Source organism: Lacerta agilis, chromosome 13 (assembly GCF_009819535.1).
Source record: "Lacerta agilis isolate rLacAgi1 chromosome 13, rLacAgi1.pri, whole genome shotgun sequence".
NCBI classification, from domain to species: Eukaryota; Metazoa; Chordata; class Lepidosauria; order Squamata; family Lacertidae; genus Lacerta; species Lacerta agilis.
Genome location: NC_046324.1, coordinates 25,033,993 through 25,058,929, shown reverse-complemented (window position 1 = coordinate 25,058,929; position 24,937 = coordinate 25,033,993). Strand labels below are relative to the sequence as shown.

General features: G+C 42.9%; 1 protein-coding gene across 11 annotated transcripts in view; it reads right to left on the bottom strand.

The window, feature by feature from the left end:
- MAP2K5 (mitogen-activated protein kinase kinase 5) overlaps positions 1-24,937 on the bottom strand; it is a 130,536-nt gene that overhangs the window by 17,010 nt on the left and 88,589 nt on the right. For 4 of the 11 annotated variants that reach the window (XM_033167427.1, XM_033167424.1, XM_033167428.1 and 1 more), the window contains 4 exons: positions 17,177-17,203; positions 16,820-16,852; positions 6,769-6,830; positions 3,391-3,436 (listed from right to left, as the gene is read on the bottom strand). In XM_033167427.1, coding sequence (XP_033023318.1) covers positions 3,391-3,436; positions 6,769-6,830; positions 16,820-16,852; positions 17,177-17,203 — 168 coding nt within the window. Of the gene's footprint in view, positions 1-3,390; positions 3,437-6,768; positions 6,831-7,623; positions 7,645-13,679; positions 14,354-16,819; positions 16,853-17,176; positions 17,204-23,036; positions 23,091-24,937 lie in introns of those variants that run through there. The other 7 variants (XM_033167422.1, XM_033167423.1, XM_033167433.1 and 4 more) reach the window with 5 other exon arrangements.

The following is a 24,937-nucleotide window of genomic DNA, read 5'->3' as shown; positions in this document are numbered from 1 at the left end:
TGAGCTCCAGTCTTTTCCCACTCTCTGTTAATGATCGCTAAATTATTATATGCATTTCAGAAAGCCAAGTTTTTAAGGGTTTATTATAACCTCCCATCCTGATGCAGCTCCCATCAAAGTTAGTAGCATCATTTCCATTAGTTGGCCTTAGCCATATTCCACCAGGAGGTTTTGCTGCAGAAGCTCCATTTAAAATGGATCGACAGCAGCAGAAATAAGATTTGGTAGTACACAGTGCTTTGGGTCTTTGTTTCTTCTCTCTCTTTTTCTTTGTGTGTGTTTGAGTCCAAAGAATCAGAGGAAGCTTTTTAAGAGTGAGTTAGGGACTTCCATTGCATGCGAATATAGGCTCTGGCAGATTGAGCAGACAACACTAATTGTGGGTCCAAGGGTCAAGAAGGCAGTTTCTGCACTTACTGTAGAGGGAAGTGAGGGGCAGATGGGGCTTGTCAATCTGGAAAAGTACCCCATCTAGGAGAAGGAAAACTCTTGACTCTACATCTCCGCTGCCTTGTGAGATATCTTCGGGAGAAGAAAAGGCTATGGAGTAAACCCTACATAAATCCAGAGTGGAGTCCCTAAGATGGTTGGGTGGTGCCTCATTTTGGCAACTCCTGCAGCCAAGCTGGTGCCAAACATATTGCTCTGCTTTCCTTTGGGCCACATCAGTGAGGCTGAGAGGGGGGTCTTGTTGTCTGAGCACCTCCAAACACACTGTCCAAGCTTGTGCCCCAGGGAGGTCACTTTGACGTGCCTAACGCAGAGGGTTTGACTTCATCCCTGGAGGCACAATCCATTGTCTCTCAAAACAGACGGATGCCAACAATAACATTACAAAGCCAGAGAGAGAGAGAGAGAGAGAGAGAGAGAGAGAGAGAGAGAGAGAGAGAGACTCTTTTATCCATGAAGCTTTCAAAAGTCTTGTTCCACTGTCCAGATCATTTACTGCCACTTCTCTCTTTCTGGTAACCCCAATGCCTGTTGAGTCACTTGCCGGAACTGCCACTGAGAAGGGCCTGTCATGGGTCACCACGAACAAAACAGTCCTGATTAGGTCCATGTGACCTGATCTCTGGAGCATAAGCAAGGAAGAATCTGATGACAAAACAAAATCCAAGACACAATGGACCAGGAACGTCTGTGCAAGAGCTGCTGGGGTCTCTGCACAAGCAACATCCCCCTTCTCTTTTGGGTCTATGACTGTGGCATCAAGCAGAGCATCAATCAGACTTTTGAACACAGTCAAAGGCCCCTCCCTTTCAACACTGAGTGGCCAGGCTTCAGAAGCCATTTTCAGTGAAGGGAATGCAACGTGGAAGAAAGTGTTAATTTTTTTTATATTAAAAAGTGTCTTTTTAAAAAAGCCATTGTGCATTTTTTAATTATTAAAGGGGGGATGGGAGAAGATATTGTCTTATGAGTAGGACCTGGCACTTCAGGGCAGGTAGTTGGAAAGATATATAACTATGTCGCTGTTCCTATAGGCACTCACCCCTTGGCCTCCGTCTTTATGACTTTACACCCTGGAGTGGTGTTACAGCTTCCGAACACGCACATACTGTATATACTGAGGGTTGGAAGTGCGATCTGCAGATGTTTTATTTATAAGTGGCAGGCCTATTGCATCACGGAAAACATGCATTTACAAAGAGATACAGGTTTTATGAAACCCCATTCTGTTGGTTTAATAGTCAAGCTACCCAGCCATAGAATAATAACAACGCATCAGGTAAATGCATCTCCATCTCTAGAACCTGTTCCAAGTTCTCTCAGATGTGACTAAGTGCAGGAACCTTCCAACCATCAAAAGTTAATAAAAAAAGAGAGAGCGGCAAATTAAGGCAGCCTCAACCATCACTACCCAGAGACAGAATGGACGGTGTGGGGGGGAAATACAAAGTTCCTCCTCACGAAGGTATTTCTGCAATTGCTTAACAGCTCTCTTCAGCAGTTAACAGAAATTACTCACATCCAGATTTATAAACATGGTCACATATCTGACAAACGTGATGCCCATGCAGAGGAAGAGTTCAGAGGGAGGTGGCATCTCTAGGGCCTCAACCAGCACAGCAGAATTTTAGACTTTTTTCCTTTTTCACACACACTTCGCTCCTGCCATAGTGAAATCTCCTTTGAAGCATTGTTTCAGGAATGTCCTTGCTTCTGCCACAGGTGAAGCGGCAACCCTCCGTTGCTTTAGACGTTTTGGCGGAAACTCTTCTTTTTGCCCAGATCCTGTTTTATTTGTTAACAAATTTCTGTTTTATTCACTTTTATCTGCTTTTATGTGTTTTTATTTGCTGTTTTACTGGTCCTAGGTTGTGATTTGGTTTTTGTTTTATTTTTTTTAATGGTGGATTGTTTATTTTTTAGACTGCGCACTGCTCAGAGATTTCTAAAACACTAAGCCTTACATAAATGTTTTTCAATCAATAAAAGTGGTAGAGTGCACAGCTGTTTGAGGAATGCAGGCCAACCCCCCTCCCCCCGGTGTTCAATTCTGTGGCATTCAGTGCAATAGTCTAACATACTTCTACAAAAATTCAATAGTTTACTTTCATCTTAGCTTCCTCCCAGTTTCTACTGGGAAAGTAAATGAACCTATTTGACCTATCAAGAACAAAAGTTATCTATGGGTAAAAGTGAAAATAAAATAAAATAAAAAGGTTTCATTATTATACAAAGTTCAGCATGGGCAGAAACAAATGGCAACTTAGGAAGGAAAAGACCATTAATGAGCTTTGTTGTTTATGATGTTTCTGCTCTGGCCATTGTATTTAGTGAATTGTTATGCACTGATCATGTCAGAGAGCATGACTGTAAACTTAAAAGCAAAATAAAGGACTTTAAAAAGGGAAAGAAGAAGAAAAAGGGAAAAGGGCAACCTGGGGAAATGAAGACATTTCTCTTGGCAATTTGGTGAGGAAGAACGTCACATCTAATCATGAAAACGTTCTACAGAAACCCCAAGATCAGCTTCGCAACAGGATTATAGAACACTGCCAATGTACCAGTATACTATAAGGGTGGATACAAAGTTATAGAAACTGCTGTAGAATTCAGTTTTAAAAAGTTTTTTTTAAAAAAGAAATAATTCAGTAAATTAAGGAAGAAATCAGACTAATTCCTAATACAGAAAGCGTCTTGCTTTGATCAAGAGACCTTTCAAACAAAATGTGTCCCATAACCACCATTATGATTCTGAAACCAAGATAGAAGCTTATGTGCGTTACACCAACGTCTGCTGGCTGTCAGAGCTGGAAGCAAAATTTAGATTTAATGTTAGTTAACTTATGGAGGAAAAACACCCCCCAACAAACTTCTGCATGTCATAAATCAGCAAAACTTTTCTTGTTTGTGTTGTAATGAGAAGGCTGAAGATTTACTTACCATTAACTCTTCAGGGGCTGGGCGTTCCTTTGGCTGCTTTCTCATGCTGTGCAATAACAACAAAACAGAACCCAGATTCGGTGTGAAAAAGCACTAGTCATTTACTTCATTAACTTAGAATGCTGAAGATTTTTTTTTTTAAGTCTCTTATTACAGATGACCAAGTTAATGAAGAACACCACCCAACCCCCACCCTACAAAAGGCTTTATGAATGCACTTGAAATGTCACTGTTTTTCTTTAACTTGACTGCTTCTGCCACCATGAATTAAGGTGGGCACCACCAGGCACTCCACAACGGAGCCCACACTGCAGCCTGTGTTATTTGCAAGGCTAATTTCAGTGGAGGGAGGGGGCACACCACTTTGGCAACCCCTGGACCAGCCACCCTTTCTCCCAGTTTGCTTGTTCTCAGGGCACTTCACACACATTACGTTTTTAGGTGTTCACTTAGATCCTCTTAGGCATACACATGTGAAATGTGTAGTGCGAGACAAATAGGTGTTATGCAAGTTTACTCACTAGGGGCCTGTGACTGGCCAACTCAGGTTTGCTCCTGTGCAATGTGCTACATGCGCCTCTACTTCATACAGACATACAGAATTTTATTTGTATGTCGCCTTTCCACGTTCATACCATGCTCAAGGTGGTTTATAACATGGGAAAAAATCATAAATACAACAAAAGCAGTCATAAACAATAAATAAAGCGTTTAAAAATACACAACCAAACCGAAAAATTTCCACATAAACCACAAGATATAAAGATATAAAAAAACCCAGCAACAATCCCCGACTCTCAACAAAACCCTCAAACACTGCAGCTCAAGAGTTTGTTCAGCAGTCTCAGATTTTGTCTCTGTTATCTCCCCATCCTGATCAAGGAAGTGATGGCAGCCAACTTATGTCTCCTCCCATGTTAGGGTACTTACCACAATAAGCATTTACATACAGGTGGGGTATATATAATAAAATTGTTGTTGTTGTTGTTGTTGTTGTTGTTGTTGTTGTTAAGCTTTTAAAAACAATTTGCACATATTAATACTTCAGGAACTCTTACAACAGCCCCGTGGGGCCAATATTATTATCCCTGTAGGAGGTGGGAGATGGATAGAATAGCACCCTAAGGTGAACTGGTGAGCCTGTTGTTGCAGTGAGATTTGAACTGGGAGGTTGGAGCCCATCTGGCTTACAGCTCACACTCTTAACCCCTAGGCTACACCAGTTTGTGCAAGTCAACCACTCTTCTGAGAGGTTAAAAAAGAAGCTATAGCTCAGTGATACAGCAAAAGCTTCCCGGGCAGAAGACCTCAGGTTCAATCCCTGGTAGCATCTCCACAGCTGGGACAGATCCCTGCTAGAAACCTTGGAGAGCTGCTGCCAGGGTTGAAAATACTGAGCTAGGCTGGAGCAATTGTTCTGACTTAACAGAAAGCTGCTTGCTATGTGCCTAAAACATGTAGCATAGCATAGCATGTGACCTGGGCAGTCCCACCTGCCACAACTTGAGAGCTTGCAGAGAACACAGTGCCCCTTGGAAGATCTATAGTTGCCCTGTGCAGTTATAATGGCACAAGGCACTGCTGCTGTGTAATCTTTGTCTGTTTCATAAATACCCATTTAGCACAAGCTCCAAAAAACTTAAAGGACAAGTCAGTAGCAGGAGCACTTGGTGGATCGCTCCCCTTGTAACTAATAGCCATGCACAGCCCAACGGAGGGTTGCATTCTTGCAAGCCATTCAAAGCCGCCTTGGCAACACTCTTAATCTGACATTCCAAAGTAGCTGGATCTCGTGGGAGAACAAGGCTATTATCTGCCATCATTTATGCTTCAGCCTGACATCTGTGGACATTTCTATAGAGGTTAGCCCTCCTCCTGCCTCAATTAAAAATATATAAAAACGATATGTTTTCAGATTAATCTCTGGGAAGAGACAGAAAGGTACAGCCCCCTGCACCTCAGTTAGCAAGAGCAGGATAGATCACCCACAATTATGGCTGCAGCGTAAAAACCTAATCTACCCGAAACTGGATCAGTCTTATAATAAACATAAGCCTTGTATTTATTATTTCAATTAACTGTAAAGTCACACTGTTAATTCTTCTGTCATAACATCATCCTTTGGGACACTCTAGAGAAGGTTCTCTCGCATTAGTGTAAGTTCGCATAATCTGAACGTATTCAAATGCCTCTTGGCGTAAGGAGCCGATTCCTGGACACTTCTTTGGTAATAAATTTGTGGCTAGCAATCAAACTTTTATTTCCAAAGAAAAGGGGATTTAGAACCAAGGAACCTATGGGTGTTTTCTGGGAATCAGTTTTGATGGTGAGTATCCATATATTTTTACACATGTATTCCTATCATAGTAGCTAATGGATGGCCTAATTCTGTGCAGTGTTGAGCATCCTCCTCCATCTCCAGCTTCTGCAAGGAAACATGTCTGAATCCAACAGTTCTCATAAAAGAGATCAGCTATTCAGTTTGCCTAGAAGCTGAGGGGTTGCGTGCTTGCTTTGCATTGCTAAATTATGTCCATTGAGTTTTTGTCCAGAAAGTTCATCTTGACAGGATAAAAAAGGCAATTGTTCTCCATTAAACCCGAATCATTTACACCAAGCTCAATCTCTCTCTCTCTCTCATCCTTTATCGCCTGCTTATTAAGCTTTCTCTATAAATGAGACATTAAAACATGCCTTCATTGTAATAGGTTGTACTTAGATCTTTAACCTTTTGGTGCTCAGGAGATTCCTTTTTAAAACTAGATTCCTTTTTTTAATACAAAAAAAATCCCCCTAGTTAATTTTAGTGGCCTTCCACTGAATGAGGCAGCTTGTCTGGAAGAAGCAAAACATGCCCTACGGTGTGGTTTAAAATACGGCCCTTACTGAGAAGAGTACCCTCCCAAAGAAGAACTCCATAAAACCACTTCTAAATGAAAAGCCCATGAATTAATCAAGTGCATTGTTTACCCCATTTAAAAAGGTTGCCTGCTTTCCTAAGGAATATGAGAATGCCTGAATAATGGAGTTATAAATATGATTATCTGTCATCCTTATTTTTCCGAGTGATTTAAAACACAAACACACACGCACACACCAATTCCTTGAGAATACACCCAAGATCCCCAACCGTTTATTAAAACAGGGGCTGGGGGTAAAAACTCTCCCTCTGAAGTGCTTTTATGACCCTTTGTGTAAATAACGTTTACATAATTTAAACAGTTTGCTCAGCTTTGCTGGCCCAGCTGCCCAAGGCCTGCCAAGTCCCTGGCGTCTCTGGAAGGATGCAGGGAAAGCCATAAGGTCCTGTGGTACTGTGGAGTTAATGGCATGTATCATTTACATTGAGGGCATGGCACATTTGCAAACGAAGCTTACCATTGAGTGATGAAGTGTACAAACGGCTCTGAGAACTCCCCAACCGGAAGGACAGGCGATTCCTGCAATTGAGTTTGGATTGGGCAGGTGGGGGCAATGGGGGGAGGCGGGAGAGAAAGGAGGGCGACAACAACAACAACAACATCAGAAAGTGCAATTTGTTAATTGTATAGTTGATTTCAGACGGAAAGCAAGCAGGGGATGATGTTGATTTCAAATACCAGACTGTGTATGTGTGGGGAGAGAGAGGGTGAAGCCGTGAGAATGTGTCAGAAATCCTGCATTTAGAAGTAATGAGTGTTATACAACGGGTAAGAATATGTGGAAATAAGACCAAGGGGAGGTAAAAAGGGACAATGATAGCCACGGGGCAGAAAAGAAGGTAGGGAAAGTGTAAATGAGAAATTAATGATTATTTAAGTAACACCCAAATGGTCTTGTAATTAACAAAGAGCTGGGAAATTATTCTTGTGTTGACCTTTGCTTCCTGCATCATACTTGCTATTTATTTACACTTAGCAATCTCAAATCTTGTTAGAGTTAAGCAGGAGAGGCCAGGGGGGTATATGGAGAACTAACTAACTAACTAACTAAATAAATAAATAAATAGTAAATAGCAAGTTGAGCCAACGAACAACAAATCTATGAAAACACAAAGCTACCAAATGCATTTAAAAAAGACCTCAAGAAACATCCGTATTATTTTTCAAAGAGGAATATTTTATCAGCAAAATAGGGATTTACAAATTGAGGAGAGTTTCTCCCATCTCCCCCCCCCCCAAAGATGACAGAGAGACTTGCCAGTGTTTATAGTGTAACAGCTCAGGATGTAATGAAATTGCACTGCGGAGTACTTTAACAGTCATCTCATTAGACCTACAGTTGGAACAAGAGAACCACATAAAACAGGAGTCAGCTGCAAATGACTCCGTTCTCATCTATTCTCATTTGCTATTAAAAATACCTTTCGGCAGCTTTTGCCACCGTTTCCCCCACCCCCCACAACCTCCCCCCACCCCGTCCCTGAGTGCTTTGCAAAGTATGATGCATGCACCTATTTAAATTAACAAAGGAATGACTTATTTTAATCTTGCCGTGCTTTGGAGTGCTTTGGCCATTTGCAAGAGTCATATATCATCACATACAACCTTCCAGTGCTGCAGGCAAGAAACTCAGAGCGTGCAGCATTTGGTGGGAGCCAAACAATTTCTCTCGCACACAACTGTGTCAAATGCATGTGTGGGGTTCATTATGGAGGGTTGCGAGGGAAATAGCTTTGATGTGGTGCGGGAAGGAGGGGTGGGGGGGGAATTAAAAAAAAAAGAAGAAACAGAAGAAGAGGAGAGGAGATGATGATGATGATAAAAGCCAGCTTCACAATACATGCGCGCATATCATTATCAATGGCGGCAGGGAGAAGCGACCACCGAGCTGCTGACGTGATTAGTAAATATACATATAATTGCGGCGGCCAATTATCAGAAAAATGAGAGTGGTAATTACAAGACAGAAAATTAACTAGAACTCTTATTAAGGCTTTGTTTCCGATTCAAACAATCGGAAATTGCAGAAAAATACAATTAAATCAAAAGTAACTGAAGAGTAAAAGGCGACAGTGTTCTGAGAGGCTGCCTTTGACACACACTTTTGAGGATTCTGCCATGTGGGGAGGGCAACTTTGAACCTGGCAGCTGAATGAGTTGCAGAAGGTACAGCTGCCACTTGTATCTCATGGCACTTGCTAACACCACCACCACCAGAAAGAGGCTTCACACAAGAAGCACATGCAGGTGTCACTTATTCAGCAAGGATGACACGCCGTCATGGCGCAGGTCAAGTGTGCAAAGCCCTTTATGTACTTTCTTTCAGGAATCTTGCTAACAGCCCTGTAAGGTAGAACGATGTCACTGTTCTCACATTGCACGTTTGTGTGTGTGTGTTTGGGGGGGCCGTCAGGACTTGGGTCCAGAGTGGGTATTGGGCTAGGGACCGAGCCCGCGGGTGGGGTAGGCGAGTAGGAGTGGTCTTGGCTGAGGATCTGCCTGTGCACCACTGCCCGCTTTTGGTCGAAGGAGGGAACTGCAAGTCTTTTTGCACCCACAGCGCAGAGGTATTCCTTGTAAAAGGTGAATGCTCCAGGTCAGGCTAACTTTCTGGCCTGGGCTAAGCAACAAGGGGGAGACCTGCATTTGATGACTGCAGACCACTTTGCCAAACCCACAAACCCTAAGAAGGAGAGAGAGCACTGGCTTGGTTTAACTCAGTGAGAGCTTGAGGCCGAAGCAAGGTTTGAACTGCAGACTTTGGCAGAAGTGTGAGTTACAAAAGTGGTGGTTAATAAGAATGGAGGAGTCCACAACACAAATTAGCCTTATTTCCATGAATTTGTCTATCAATGGCTACTAAGCTTGATGGCTATCTTCTACCCCCACTGTCAGAGGCAGTATATTTCTGGAAACCAAAGGAGGGGAGAGTGCTGTTTCGCTCAGATCCTGCTTGCGGACTACCCACTGGGGCATCTGGTTAGCCACTGTGAGAACAGGATGCTGGACTAAATGGGCCTCCTTTGGGTTGCTGCGGACCTCTCCTTACGTTCGTATGTTACCCCTGACCATCATGTCCAGTCGTGTCCGACTCTGGGGTTGTGGCGCTCATCTCGCTGTATAGGCCGAGGGAGCCGGCGTTTGTCCGCAGACAGCTTCCGGGTCATGTGGCCAGCATGACAAAGCCGCTTCTGGCGAACCAGAGCAGCACACGGAAATGCCGTTTACCTTCCCGCTGGAGCGGTCCCTATTTATCTACTTGCACTTTGACGTGCTTTCGAACTGCTAGGTGGGCAGGAGCTGGGACCGAGCAATGGGAGCTCACCCCGTGGCAGGGATTCAAACCGGCAACCTTCTGATCAGCAAGCCCTAGACTCTGTGGTTTAACCCACAGCGCCACCTGGGTCCCGGTTCTTATGTTAATGTCCCCCAAAAGTCCCATACCAGCTCTCCATGATATACCAGTTTGCTTCCTTTCTTATTTTACCCAGCCTCAACTTTGAGAGGCTGATCCTGGGGGCAGCCCAAGTTACGGCATTAAAAAAGAGAGAAAGGGAGTAGAAGAAGAAAGAGAGAGAAGGAAAACTAACCCAAGCGCTTTGTATATCTCCAGTTTTGAGTACAGAGAAGGGCAATGTGTGTTTGGGGGGGGGGAGGGATGTTTTGAGTGATGCCTTTGCCTTGTGAATAATGAACAGTTCAGGAAGGTCAACCCATTACAACGGAAGCTGTTTAATTATTAATTATGCCCAATCTATGAGCAAAAGGACAAGTTCAGAATGTTTAATATGTGGTAAACCCCAAACAGGCCCTCACTTGGCATTTTGCTATTAGCACTCGTCAGCAAGGAGCTCAAGCATAACAAGCAAAGTACAGCAGCAGAAAATCTGAGCAAGGTGTTGGGGTGGGGAGGGAGGGAGGGAGGGAGGCAGCTGAACTTTAAACTCACTCCCTAGTATTTAATTTGTGGAAGCGACCAGCCCTCCAGGTGCAGAGCTGAACTCTTTGACCAAAGGTGGTAGAATCTGCATCCCCCCCTCTACTTTACCAGAGTGGCAGAATTTTTAGGGGCATTTCAAGATCCTTTGCAATACTGCAGCACTGAGTAGGATCCAAGTTATTCCCCAGAATCCTCTGATTCTTTCACTTAATGCCTTTGATCACACAAACACACCGCTGATTAGTAACAATTCTATATCCAAGGCCTGCGGGGTTGTTTCTGTTTTTGGCAATTCTTCCTCTATTTCTCAACTTCACAGGCTGAGTGTCAACACATAGGCAGCCAAAATAGCAGAACCACAACCCCATGTGTAAAAGGGCGGTATCAGCATGTCTGGAAGAATTCAGTGTGTTTCATGGAATCACAGAATTGTAGAGTTGGAAGGGACCGTGGGTGTCATCTAGTCCAACCTCCTGCAATGCAGGAATCTTTTGCCCAACATGGCAGTATTATATATATTTAAAAACCCAGAACAGGCTTAAATAAATCAAAAACCGCAGCAACAAAAATGAAAAGTGTACATGAGGTTGTTTGTCAGCATTCAGTTCTGGGTGCAGCACCTCTGCTTGAGGAGGGATGCCTGAGAGCCCTTAGAGGTGTGGATTGGGCCAGCTGAGCTTTCAAAAGGTGCCCAGACAAGGTAAGCCTCCTGGACTGAGAGGGACAATTGTGCCTGTGATCCAAGAGTTATTCCCTAGCATCCTTTGATCTTTTCCCTTAACACCTTTGATCACACACAAACACACAGCTGCTCAGCAAGTTCTCTATACTAACAGGCTGCATGTTACCCCCAGTATATAATAATATACAACTCATTAAAAATTTCTTAGGAAGGTGCAGGATTAAAATGATCAAGCTCTATTGAGAAACAAGTAAAGAATGCAATTACACATCACCTGTGATATACAGCAGGGATCAGCACCTGAGCCCCCCAGGGCCAAATATAACCCCTGAAGACCTTTCCTAGAGGCAATAAAAGGGGTGCAGAAGGAGACATGCTGAAGAAATGGGCACCATTCTTCTCAAAGCAGCCCTCCAGTAAAACTAGCTGCTAAGACAGAACTTACGAAGCTTTCCCCCAATTTCTATCTGTGGCTGAATGTTAAGAATTGTAGGACGGGGATCTCTGAAAGATTTGGGTCACCTCCAGGCAACCTGTTTGCTGAGCATTCATCCTGATTTGCTGGGACAAAGTCTGCAGATGGTGTCAGCTATTTCATGAGCATCCATTCATTTGTTTGCGAGGAAGTTATAAGACATTGCATCAAGGGGTTTTTACCCCACACTTTCCACTGCACTTTCACTTTCCTTACTGCAAAAGCTCCAATTTTGGGAAGGGCAAGGTTTGTTGCACAAGAGCACCCAAATCAACTTTAATTGCACCTCCTGAACTTGCCAGTAAGCACCTGAATCCTAGGTCAGTGCCCCTGTTTTCCAAAAGAATGAGCAGTGCTGACTGTCCACAAAGTACTGCCACAGCTACACATGATATGAGGCTGCAGCCTCACAAGTCATTGTGGACTGAGTTTTCCTGTGATTGCGCCTTGAAAAGTGGCTGCTCTGGTAGGTTTCAAAGTTTCCTGCCTTCAAGGAGCTCTTTCTGAATCAATTTGTCTACTATGAGACCTTGCATCCTTCAACATGGTACAGATTCTCTATTTCTTTGCTTTAGTTTGAGTTCCCCTAGTGAAAGAATCATAGAATTGTGAAGTTGGAAGGAACCCCAAGGGTCATCGAGTCCAACCCCCTGAAACACAGGAATCACAACTAAAGAACCCCTGATAGATGGCCATCCAACCTCTGCTTAAAAAACCTCTACCACCTTCCGAGGTGGTATGTTCTACTGTCAAAATGTTCTTCCTAATGGGATAGAAACATTGAAAAATAAACATTTTGTTCATGGGAGGCACTGAACAGGCCTGTTGGGGCACACCTGTTGCCCTGTGTGGGTTGTGCATGAGCCCTGGGAGCACACCTAACATGCCCCTGTGCCAACTGTACACAGAAGTTGGAAGATTAGCAAGATTGTGTCCCATTAGTGAACTTCTCATGGAAGAACCACCAAAAAGTTTCCAAGGGAACTTGAGGCTCTCTGGAACGCAGCTTGGAAATCACTTGTCTAGGCTAATCTATTAACAGTGGCTGCAACTGCCATCTTTTCTACCACCAAAGGATTTGGTTCTTCTCATTGTGTCATTCTTGCTGCAGCAAAGATGGAAATGTTTTAGCGTGTCTTCCCTCTCTTGCAGTTTCAAACAGCAAAAGGCACAGAGATATGTGCAAAGCGTTCAGTGGCCGCGTCCACCAAAGGGACTTTCCCTCAAAGAACTGAGCCCATTTATTGTTTGCTTCCACCCCTCCGTAAATGCCCCATGCAGCCTTATTGCTTTTTCATAAAACACTGCCGCAAATAATCAAGCATGACCATTGACACCCGCAAGATTGAGTTTTTAGGAACCATTAAATGAGTTCGGCCTCTTGGGAAGGTTTGTTTCTCAGGTTGGCCTAAAGGTAATTATTCAGCTATTCCTACCTGTAGTTTTACCTTGTTCTCATCTAGCCTTTGAATCATGCACATGGGTAAGGTCACAATTTCTGGCTCCAGTAAAGAGAACAGCAGAAAACATTTGGGCCGGAGCGGAAGCAATGATGGATAGATACATTCTGACACTTGACTCTCCTCTGTACACACACATTTAACATCCGAGAGATGGAAGCATACACGGAACTCTGCATGGCACTCTCTCCCTCGCTTTGTTTCTTAAAAAGTTAATGCAGTTGTTGAAAACACACCATAGAAATGTTGAAGTGGTGATTCTAAACGTAATACAGTAGTCAGAAACAAGCCAGGGGGCTTATTGCTATTCCTAATTTAATTGATCCAGAGTATTAGACAGTGATCTTGAGACCTGTTTTGTTGCTGTTCCTCTGCTAGATCCCTTTTTCGTCAGCTTATCCATTTTTATTGTTTGTGAAACAACCTGAAATGCCTGCCTGAAGGAGTAGCAGCAAAGCATCAAGGCTACACAAAACAGCCCTCCGTCATCAAGTCCAAGTCTACCAAGATGCATATCTTGCCTCCTCAAGAGCCAGATCCTGGAATAGCAGAGAACAGCGCAGATGAGCATGGCTGCTGGTTCTGATCAAGCAGACTTTGCCAAGCTAGTGACCTCCAAAAGTTTTTGACTACAACTCCTCTCTGCCACAGCTAGCACAGAGGAAGGCTGACCTAGCTAAACTGGTCTGATGATGGGTTCCTAAAACACTCCAGAAGGTGGACCCTATGAATGGATGTGCCCCTATGCAAATGCCCCATTCCCAACCCTCAGACCACCTTCTTACCAGTTCTTGGCAGACTCCAAATGCCCATAACTTTAGTGCAGTAAAGAACGTAACAGCCAAAGTTGTGAAAAGTATCTTGCTATCCATGGGTTCGGGAAGAAACTTGCCATGCAGAAACAGCTGCAGACTGAAAGGGAGGGGGGTGACTCTGCTCCCCCCACCCGGCACCTACCCTGTGAATTTTAGGACTTTGCCAGCCCTTATTTGCTCTCATGAAGTTGCCACAGAGGGGAGCATTTGGCCCGAGATCATCAGTCTTAGAACACTAAACACTTCTAATAGCGAACACTCACGTTATCACGAATGCACTGAAAACAACAGCAGCTGCACCATACCAGAAAGCAAACAGACCTTCTCTCATGAGGTCCTTATTTAGAAAGAGACACACACATTAGCACAATAAGTGGGAACTATTATTCTCCCCCAACAGGGCTAGATCTTAAAAAGAGCCGAGGGAGGGGAGCAGGGAGAGAGAAACAAGGAGGGAAAACAAAACCAGGCTGCTATTAAGCCAACGTAGGAGGGGAAACCGTAGGGCACCCGCCAGGACCCTAAGGAGGAATGGAAATCAGCTCCATCGGAAGGCAGGGAGCCTAGAAACCAGCATGGCTTTCATTGCACCATTCTGCACAGAATGCAGCTCAGAATCAGGTGGCACTGCTTCCTTGGAACTTCTCTTTCTTTCTTTCTTTCTTTCTTTCTTTCTTTCAACAAAAAACAACTATACAAAGTTTATAGTCCTCATGGTGGTGGGTGGGAGAAGGGGAACTGAAAAGAGAAGCAAGATATTTGGCAAGATTTGTCTTTGAGGGTTGTATCTAACGTTAGCCTTGCTCTGAGCAGACCCTTTGAAATTAATGGACCTAAGTTAGTCATGTCCATCAATTTCAATGGGCATGATCTGAGTAAGACTAACACTGGATACAACCCTTGAGTAAGGAAGAGCACATAAAATATAACTTAAGAATGGCCTACATGAGTGTCCACTTGTCTCTAAATATGTGTATTGGGAGCCTGATCACACTCAGACATCATCTACACAGTGCATGGCGGTTTAAGACACTATATTAGGGATAGGGAACCTGTGGCCCTCCAGATGTTGTTAGACTACAACTCCCATCATCCATGACCATTGAACTGCTGGCTGGACCTGCTGAGAGTTGGAATTCAACAACACCAGGGAAGGTCACCGCCCCACATGGCATGTGGTTTGCTCTGAAATACGATTTGCCATGTTTAGTCCTCTCAACCTGTAGTTTGGACATAATAGGCTTTCAGACACTTCCAAAGGTGTGATTTCTGTGCACACAATGTCACATGTGGAGAAGTTGTTGCAGTTACATTCCACTTACGCAACACGGCATCTGTTCACACGTGTGATCACAATTCAAAGACTGCCACACCAAGTTAGAGCATGGATATGTGAATGGGCCAACACAGGCATAAGACCTCAAGTAGAGCTTACGTATACCTTAAGTCACAATGAAGTCAGTTCACAAATGCAAACACACAGTGACCAAGTGTCCAGAAATCAACAGATGTGCATATCACACACACGCAAACATAAGCATGTATATGCATGTTTGCCCTGATTTGCAAAAACGGATTTGCTACTTCTCAAGGCACTCAGAATCCATCTCCATCCACATGCAGCCCAATTCCTTTCCTCCCAAGTTTTTGGTTCTATCACATCAATTCCAGGCTCAGCCTGTTTCATCAGAAGTTGCTTTGGTAAGTGCAGTTCCCTGATATAGTAGGGAAAGATTCTGGAAATCAACTTCTGGAATTAAGCAGATGGGCTGCCACTCCAGATAAAAGTGCACTAGATCTGCCCTGCTTTCTACGTGTAGGGCTGAATCTCAGCTGCTGTGGGTTAATTTCACTCCTAAAGTGATTAAGAAGTGAACAACTACCACCACCAGAGTGTAAGGAATAATACTATAGTTGGCTCTGAAAAGGGAAATCTGGCAACTATGATCATCCCATCAGAAGTCAGGTCTCCCAAAGAAAATTGTGGTTAGCAGAGCAAGCACCTAAGTGTTGACAATGTGGATACGTACAGTATATTAAAAATCAAAGCACACACACAATCAAATCCAGGTTGATAAAAGAGGCACAGAGGCAAAAATGAATGGCCTGTGGCTGGGATAAAATGCAGTTTTCCAGCTTCTTCTTTTCTGAGAAACATAGTACTGTAATGTGACAAAAGAGAGTGTGGTGGTGGGTGGACACAGATTAAATGTGGTGCATGTAAATGGCAGGAGCATTTGAATAAAAATGCACATTGTGCCCTTCCACAGCTGAATGGCCAGGCATGCAGAAATTTGGGTAACTGGAAATCCAGATAAACAGGAATACTGTTTCCTTAGACCTGCACTAGTAGTCAGGGGATGGGGATGGGGATACATGATGCCCTGACCCAGAGTCCCATATGTGCTTCGAGGTAAATACAAATCCTCCTGCATGTAGAGGATTCTCCACTAAATTCAGTAGCTGGATCCCACCCATGCCATGCCATGGACAACTCATGCGTTTCACCCACTGAAACACTCTGAGCAGGCCTTGTGGGTGGGGAGCTTCACATAAGCAACAGTGTTTCTGCTCCTCTGGAGAAATCACTGGATCAAGACTAAATGGGTTTCAGGTAGAGGTGTGTACAACAGGGCTCCTGCCGTTTTTTGGTTTTTCTCCCTTTGGCAAAACTGAACGGAGGTGACATTCAAAACTGCTCCCGTTTACAGTTCAACCCTGACCCCTTTTAGCAGGTCCTCTTTTGCGCACCCAGAGCTGCACAAAAGCCTGCCTCATTTAAAAGGCAAAATGACAACTTCCATTTCTTTGCATTACCACATCTGGCAAGGTGGAGAGGTGATCAATTAATATGGGGGGCCTTTGGGGGTCTCTGCTATCCAAAAGAGAGAGAGGGAGAAAGAAAGAGACTTTCCTGGAAACCGCCTCCTTTTGCCAAGGATTCAATAGGAAGAGTCAGGAAACAGCACAAAGCAGGACAAGGCCAGCCAGCGCTCAGCAGCTCAGAGCCGCACAAGGCAACTTGTCTCGCAGTTGAGGACGTTGGGCCATTGTGCTTCATTAGGAAACAAAATATAAGCTTTCCAGTCCATTAGGAATGACTTTAGGAGTGAAAGCACATAAGACGGCGACTCACCTCATCAACAATGCACTGGAGTAACTGGAGGGGCTGTGATGGAAAGGAGAAGTGGGGGGAGAGAGAAGAGAAGTATTAGGCTATATGCAATATCTTTACAGTGGAGTGGAAAGAAAAAATCATTAATGCAATAAAATATAGCAAGATTAATCAACAGCAGCAAACTCTTATAAAAACATCGCGGCTCAGGATGTCCTATTATTTCTAATGGTACCTAATCTAATACAGGCAGTTAAAGGTTTGCATTTTCCACAAAATGCAATTTGCTAAGTTTAAAACAAGGCATTCAAGCATGCAAAGGAAGCAGCCATCAGGAAAAAGAAAAGTGAATTTTTTTCCCGAACTCATAAAGCTTACCATTAAAGATCCCTGGTTTTTCTGAATCTGAAAAGGAAAAAAAAGGGGAGGCAATATGTAATTAGCATGTCATAATCAAAATGACTCACTTGGACACATTATGATCACTGAGAGAAAATTATTGTATCGCTGGTGGCAATTTGTGGGCATGTGTTAACACAATTTACATAATGAAAATACACAAATGTTAATAGCTCGCTTCTCATTTATAGGCGAAAGTCAGCAGAATGTTAATTTCACACAACACTTTTTAGTACCCTCCAGGTTGTATTAGAATAGGGAGAAAAACCATAATCCATTTCAAAAGGCTGTTTACGATTCAGATATAAATAATGTTTTATATTGCTAGATTGTGAGCACTGCGCTTAATGTTGCAATCATTGCTAATGTTATGAAGCTCACTCTTTTTAAATTAAAAACCGATTTATTTAAAATTGAAATTAAATCATAGTCAGAAATTAGAATTTTGGATTACTGCCAATGTCTGCTCACAATCTTGCCCCCCCTCTTTTTTTTTTTTGAAGGAAACTTTAATTATGTGTCTGAACTATATGCCTGTTCTTAGAGAACAACAGTTTATGCTCCACTTTTTAGAATTTCTTCTGTGCCCCAAACCTCCCACAGCTACTTTCTGAACACCAGCTTTTGGGTTATAATTATCATTTAAGATCACCAGCTGGCCTGTCCCTCCCAAGACTGCAAATGCACAGCCTTGATCTGAGCATCTCGGGAACTGCAGCAAAGGGGCTACCAAACATTGTCAGAAGTGGCTCAAGGGCCACTGTTTAAGGCTCTTATGTTTAAGCTAAGGATGCCAACTGTATAGGTGGGGATGCTGCTGGTTACATCTCTGAAAACTGGGTGACAAAACTGACCCCCTGACAATTGTACCATTATTAACTATGATTTTCCGTCAACTGTGTGGCTCTTTGCACATATCAACACAGGTCCCTTCCATTCTGCAAGATGCTTCTTTGCCTAAAACATCTTGGGTTCACTCACAGTTAACTTGGCCTGCCCTTTCCATTCAATATTCTCAGCTGACTAGTGCCAGAGATGATGAATGGCTGTACTTCTCTCATTGGCTTTGAGAGCTCTCTTTCCTCCCTGGCTAGCCAGAGGCATTATCCTATAAATTAGGGATGGGGTGCCTGGGCCCTCCAGATGTTGCTGGACTCCAACTCCCATCAGCCCCAGCCAGCATGGCCAAAGGTCAGGGACAATGGGAGCAACATCCAGTCCACATTCCCCATCCTGACTCGAAAAAAAATTGTTCACAAAAGTAGTAAAAGGTGACAGACATATACAACGCCCACAACAGTGTATGTATTTGCTTCTGATTGTGCCATTATCAGGGTTCTCTTGTATCTTTCATCCTTGTGGTTATTTCCAGCAAAGGAAAATGGAAACGTTCATAATTCTCTGTCTGGTGATGGAGAAAATCCCTTAGAAAATATACAGGGAAACAATGTGCAACCTTGCACCAACCATACTGGTGGAACTTCATTTTATTTACCAGGATTTCTAACAAATAAGCCCAGCATTATTACGTCTGAACACCTAAACCATAAAACACATACAGGTAATTTGGGACATTACCTATAAATATGGCCTGTTAAAAAAGTATCACCTGTGCATTAAACACATCAAAATAGATCTCCTCCAGTCATCTATAAGATTAAAATATCAGTTCTCTATACCTCCCTACACCTCCAGATACCACATAAAGCCAATTATAAACTCTCTTTTGGGGTACTTCCATACCCCTAGGGTGCTGTTAGCATAAAGTACATTCTACAGCAGAAGCAAAAGATTTCATTTAATAGAACGGGTTGATGGTAAAGAAACAACAATATTTATTACATTTTTATCCTGGCTTTCCTCCAAGGCATTCAAGGCACTGTATATAGTTCCCCACTCTCCATTTTACCTCAACAACCCTGTGAGGTAGGTTAGGCAGAGAGGCAACTGGCCCAAGGATTCCCAGTTAGCTTTATGGCTGAATGGGGATTTGAAGCTGGGTCTTCCCAGTCTTACCGTAATCTAATCACTACCCCATCATGGCAGAATAGGACAGGAAGTTACCAGTGTTTTTGAAATATACCTCCTTGCAGGGGAATGTGCAGCACATAAGTGCATGGGAGAACTTCCTGGGGTTCTGCACTTTATGAGCCATAATCCTCAGGAAGGTGGGCACTTTGCGCTTGCCAGAAGTCATAGGGGAGAGTATACTGCTTCACTTCTCTTGAGCAGCAACACCTTCCGTGAGCTTGCAATCTGGTGCAGTTAACATTCCCATCTGTTTAAAACTGTGCCTTCAAAGAATCACACGTTCCTCTCTAAAGAGGGCAAAAGTGTGTGCATGTTGTTCTGATCAGAGACAACATATGCATGGCATAGCCCACATCGAGGGATGGGCAGGTGGGGGGCAGAGTAAGCAACACAAACCGCAAGGGGAGCATGCTGTATCTATATTTATTTTCAGCTACGGTACATACCATTTAGAGCTATTATGATCCTGCATAACACAATATGCTGTTTACATTACAGGGGGCAAAATATCTGGCCGACAACCTGAACTGAATATTTACCAGTAAGATGACAGCTAATTGAGTTTATGAAGGAGGGTTTTCCTTCATTCTGTAATGGGGCAGCCTTAATAGAAGTAGGGCACGAGATGGGATGAGGAGGAAGTAAGGGAGGAAGTGAAGGGAAACCACAGCTGTTCAGTCCTGTCGAACTATGCACTTGTCTGAAGCCAGGAGGAGCTCTACTTGAGTCTACTGGCTTGACGAGCAGAACAGGGTGACAGAATTCTATTCGCAGGAAGCAGAGGAGAAGATTGTGAGCATAGGACGCTAGGATTTATAAAGGACAGCTGACTAAAACCTTTGGGAAGAGACTATACAAATGTTCCAGACAGACAGAAAGGTTAGTCTCTTGCAGCAGAAGCAACCAAGGGTATTTCAGCATCTTAGAAATGAATAAATTTATTACGGCAAACTTTTGTGGCACATTTTGCCAAATGTGCGTATTTTCTACCAGCTAAGATTTCACTCCATGCACCTGACAAAATGAAGAAGAAGAAGAAGAGGAAGAAGAGTTTGGATTTGATATCCCACTTTATGACTACCCAAAGGGGTCTCAAAGCGGCTAACATTCTCCTTTCCCTTCCTCCCCCACAACGAACACTATGTGAGGTGAGTGGGGCTGAGAGACTTCAGAGAAGTGTGACTAGCCCAAGGTCACCCAGCAGCTGCATGTGGAGGAGCGGAGATGCGAACCCAGTTCCCCAGATTACGAGTCTACCGCTCTTAACTACTACACCACACTACACCACACTGAATGGGCTTCAGACTGCAAAAGCTTATGCCACAAGAGACATGTTAGTCTTTAAGGTGCCACAATACTCTTTGTTGTCATTGTTCAGCAAATGAAGAGAGGTTCTAGGTTCCAACTCCACATATCAGGAAGGATGAGATATAGAATAAGCATCACAGCCCTTGAAATACTGGATTCCATCCAAATGGCCTAAGCTACTCATGGCTGGGGAACTGGAGTATGTTAGGAGTTGGCCAGCCAAGCTGCACCAAGTAACATTGGCAAGACTTGTTGCCCACAGTGAGAGGAGGCATTTCCATGCTCATACTACATGACATCACTATAAGTGATATTAGTACTACTAAAGCATAAGAAAAATCCCCCACTGTGCCCCTCATTTATAATTCTTCCTTATGTGTACATGTTGCATACATGGGAGTCCTAGAGATATGATTCTCACTTTAGGATACAACAGATCTCAAAGTCAGTCCTGGATGAGCCCTGCCAGTGGAGGTGTCCAAGTCTAAACCTCAGCAGTGGAATAAGTTGCTCAGCACAGTTGTGGAACTCCCAGCAGTGCAAGTTTTCAGAAGGTTGAACAGATCCCTTCTGTTGCAGAATATCCTCTCTTGGGCCATGAGATCTGATGATCCAGTTCCTTCCTAGGGACCAACTCCATTAAGAGGAATGATGAAAACAGCCTTCATGAGGCTAAGTGTCCAAGTAGAGTTTTGAGAAAGTGCTGCGGGTCACAAAATGGCTGCAGCCGAGGCATGGCACAACAAAATGGGTGCCACATTTGAAATATTGGGGAAAGAGACAGGGACACAAAATGGTGCAGGCATGTACCCCCGTCATTCACTGCCTTACTTGATCACAGAGAGGAGCTCTTTTCACCCCTCTGCTGTTTAGAAGTGGGAAGGGTATCCAATCCTGGCATCCAGTGAAATGCGGGCATGTTTAAGGAGGCATGTTCAATGTAGGAGAGGTTGAGCCAGTGTAAGCAGGAAATGAGCAGGAACAGGAAACATCTCTCAAGCATTGTACATTTTGAGGGGAAATTTACTGAGACCTTTCACAGGTGCACTGGTGCCTGTGGGTGCTGCATTGGTGACTCTTGGTTTTTTGCATATTGCTACCATTGTACAAGTACCACTATCAAGAAGCATGGATCAGTTGCCATGAGAAGGGCGTAACTGCCTCCATGGGAAAAGTGTAAATTGACCTAATTCCATGAACAATCTCAGCTGCTGGTCATGGAAGATTGTAAAATAGTGTGAGATTGTACACAAAAACTGGGGGAAGCAATCCTTGCAAATGGTCTTATTGCTACCACTAAGCACCAGCGACGCACATAGAATTCCTGGCTTTTTAATAACTTGACAACTTTATATAAATACGAGAGAGTGAGGGAGGCAGTGGGGTGTGGACCTCAGAAACTGCTGCTGAAGGAGACAAATGTTTTCTTGAGGGGGGACAATTACAGGTCTCCCATTTCAAAAGGTGCTTTGGAGGAACATGCAGCATGAACTATAACTCTGAAGCACCTTTTGAAATAGGACAGCCTGTAATTGTTGCCCCTGAAGAAGACATTTGTCGGAACATGTTGGGCAGGGCATTTGACCCATAAATTCTCCTTCAGGTTATTTTTTTCCTGTCTTTTTGTGGTTGTTTTACTTTTAGCTTTACACTCATGTCATCCTTTTCAGCAGGAAGACACACAGAGTGCATGCTATTGCTCAACTGAGGTATTACACTGTAATTTCAGAAATTCTGCATCAATATATCTGTGCCCATTAGAGACAGCTATTTCACTGATGTCTTGATGCAATATCATTGTAAGTTTAGTCTTTTCTCCATTAAGTAAAGCTGCTCTGCTTTTTTGCCTCTGAAATACTAGGAATACACTTTAAAAAGCTGGGTGTTGTTATGGTGATCTACCACTCCAGGTAGTTTTGTTTCTACGGCTGGGTTTCCTCTTAATCTCTTAACTCTGCTAGAATATCTAAGTGCTACAGCTATATTTTTCACAGACCCTCAATGGCAAGCTACTCAAGCTGTACTTATATTAGGCATATTTTTCACTGTAAAACAATGTTGTTTACAGTCCACAACACTGGCACATCTCTGGAAAGATAAAACATCTGTATAGCTGGGACTGCTACCTTTGCACACAGTTCACGAAAAAGCAAGGAATGTGATTTTATTACATATTGAAATAATTTTTTAAAAAGTCAATATAAAATGCTGCGCACTTTGAGTCCTCTCCCTCTGCCACACACTACCAATGGACAAGTTGGACTTGGAAGCTCTGATGGCCCAATCCTACTGACCCACATGGCAAGATTTATTATGGAGGGGGATTTTACAAGGAGTCTTCTCCAGAGGCTGTACCAGAAACTCTGCTAGAGCTTAATGTTCCTGGAAGGCTAAAGAGCTTCTAGCAGTGACTCACTGTGGCCTCCACTCTTTCTCATCTGCACTGTAGTGTCGTGCTGTGGTTAAGTGTGAACCTGGAAGTATTTGGTTCCAACCTCACCTGTACCACGAACTCACTTGGCTCACCATGCTCTCTGATGTTCAGCGTCCACCCCTGCAATATGGAGATAAATCTTAGCACCCTACCTTACAATCATTACTTCAATACTGTACATGAAGTACTTTGAAAACTTTAAAGCTCTACAAGCTCAGTTGGTAATCTCAGGGTCATGGGTTCAAGCCCCTCATTGGGCAAAAGATTCCTGCATTACAGGGGGTTGGAGTTGTGCTCCCTTCCAAATCTACAATTCTATGATTCTATATATACATACTACAAAATGCCAACAATTAATTAATTCTTTCCTGTTTGTAATGCCGGGGGAACAAATCTGGAAATGCAATTTGTATGTAAACATACAAAACAAGCAAAGAATAAAATATTATATTCTATAAACTCCAAGGTACTGGCAAGCTAGGCAGGGTGCTCAGTAAAACCTATTTTCTGTATGTTCCTGTTGGGGGGGGGGAGAAAAGGTTACAGGGAATTTATGTCTTTATTTTGAAAAGTTGCTTTTGAATAGTTCTGTCTCTATATACTTTCAACAGAAGTGACAAGGAAGACCTCTGCTACCTCTTTCTGCTTTATAGTCCCAGGCACAAGCAAGAAACTCAGGTGAATGCCTCCTTCCATTAGTTGACACTTGCCACAGTTCCCATTTCCTCTTTTTCTCCATCCCTGGCATTGGAGAAAGCCTCTTCTTAAATTGACTAATAAATCTGCATTTTCCATAGCTATTTAGCTGTTCATGCTAGTAGAGTAATAATAACAATAACAATAACAATTTTATTTATACTCCACCCATCTGACTGGGTTTCCCCAGCCACTTTGCGCAGCTCCCATCAGAACAGTAAAAACAAAGCTTAACGAAAGAATGAAAATACAGCAGCAAAAAGAGGTATCAGGAGAATCTAATTTTGAAAACATCTGTTGCACCTAATTTCCCCCCCCCCCCAAGATCTGAGCAATTTCTTAATTCTAAAGATTAAACTGCCTTATATGTTAAAACATTACATTTCCCTCTATAAATAATATTTGGGTGAAAGACAATACTAGTTCAATTTTTCATTCCAAAGAATTAAGCTCCCAATTTCTGTGCTTCCGGAATAGCATCAATGTAAAAGGATATTGCCTCACAACATTATTATTTGGTTTCAGTTGTAAAGTAGTCTAAAATATGTGATCTATATTTAATTACTTAGCTAGTCTTCCATTGACTCACAGAATGTGTATGTATGAAAGCAGATATCCATTGCCAAATAAAAAGTCAATATCCCCAAGAATTATGTTTTTGGCACAAATATAAGATGTCTAATAAGAGCAGGAAAATCTATATGTGTATAGGATTTCTACAGCCATAGGATAATAATAGCAGCTGTCAAATCAACTTTAAGTTATCCCCCTGGAATATTAAAAAGCAAATAGCAGATTTCTTCCAATGTTTTCTGCAAAGAGAACCATATACTATAAAGACTGAGAAATATTACATATAAAATATGATCTTAAAGATCTTTGATTATAATTCAGCACAGAAAACAGCACCACTTTGGCATTAACATGTGAACAGTGTTTAATGTCTTTTAAATGGTTCAATATTGTAATGTATGCTGATGACACCAGAGTTTCACTTTTATTCTGAAACCAACTGCTGCCGCTCATCAGTTTAGTCTCACAAAATAAATGAATGCTTAAATGACACTTCTGTCAAATGAAAAAGAAAACCCTGCAAAACAGCTTTTCCATGCACTCAAGTTAAAAAAAAAAATCATGTTGTTGCTGTTTTCCCCCTCTCCTTTGACAAGTGGCTCTTGCGTTGAAATGAAAACAGGCCAAACTTGGTCAATATTATGGATTACATATAAGAAAAAGAACCTTGGACCTTGCTAATATCAAGGAGCAGAAAG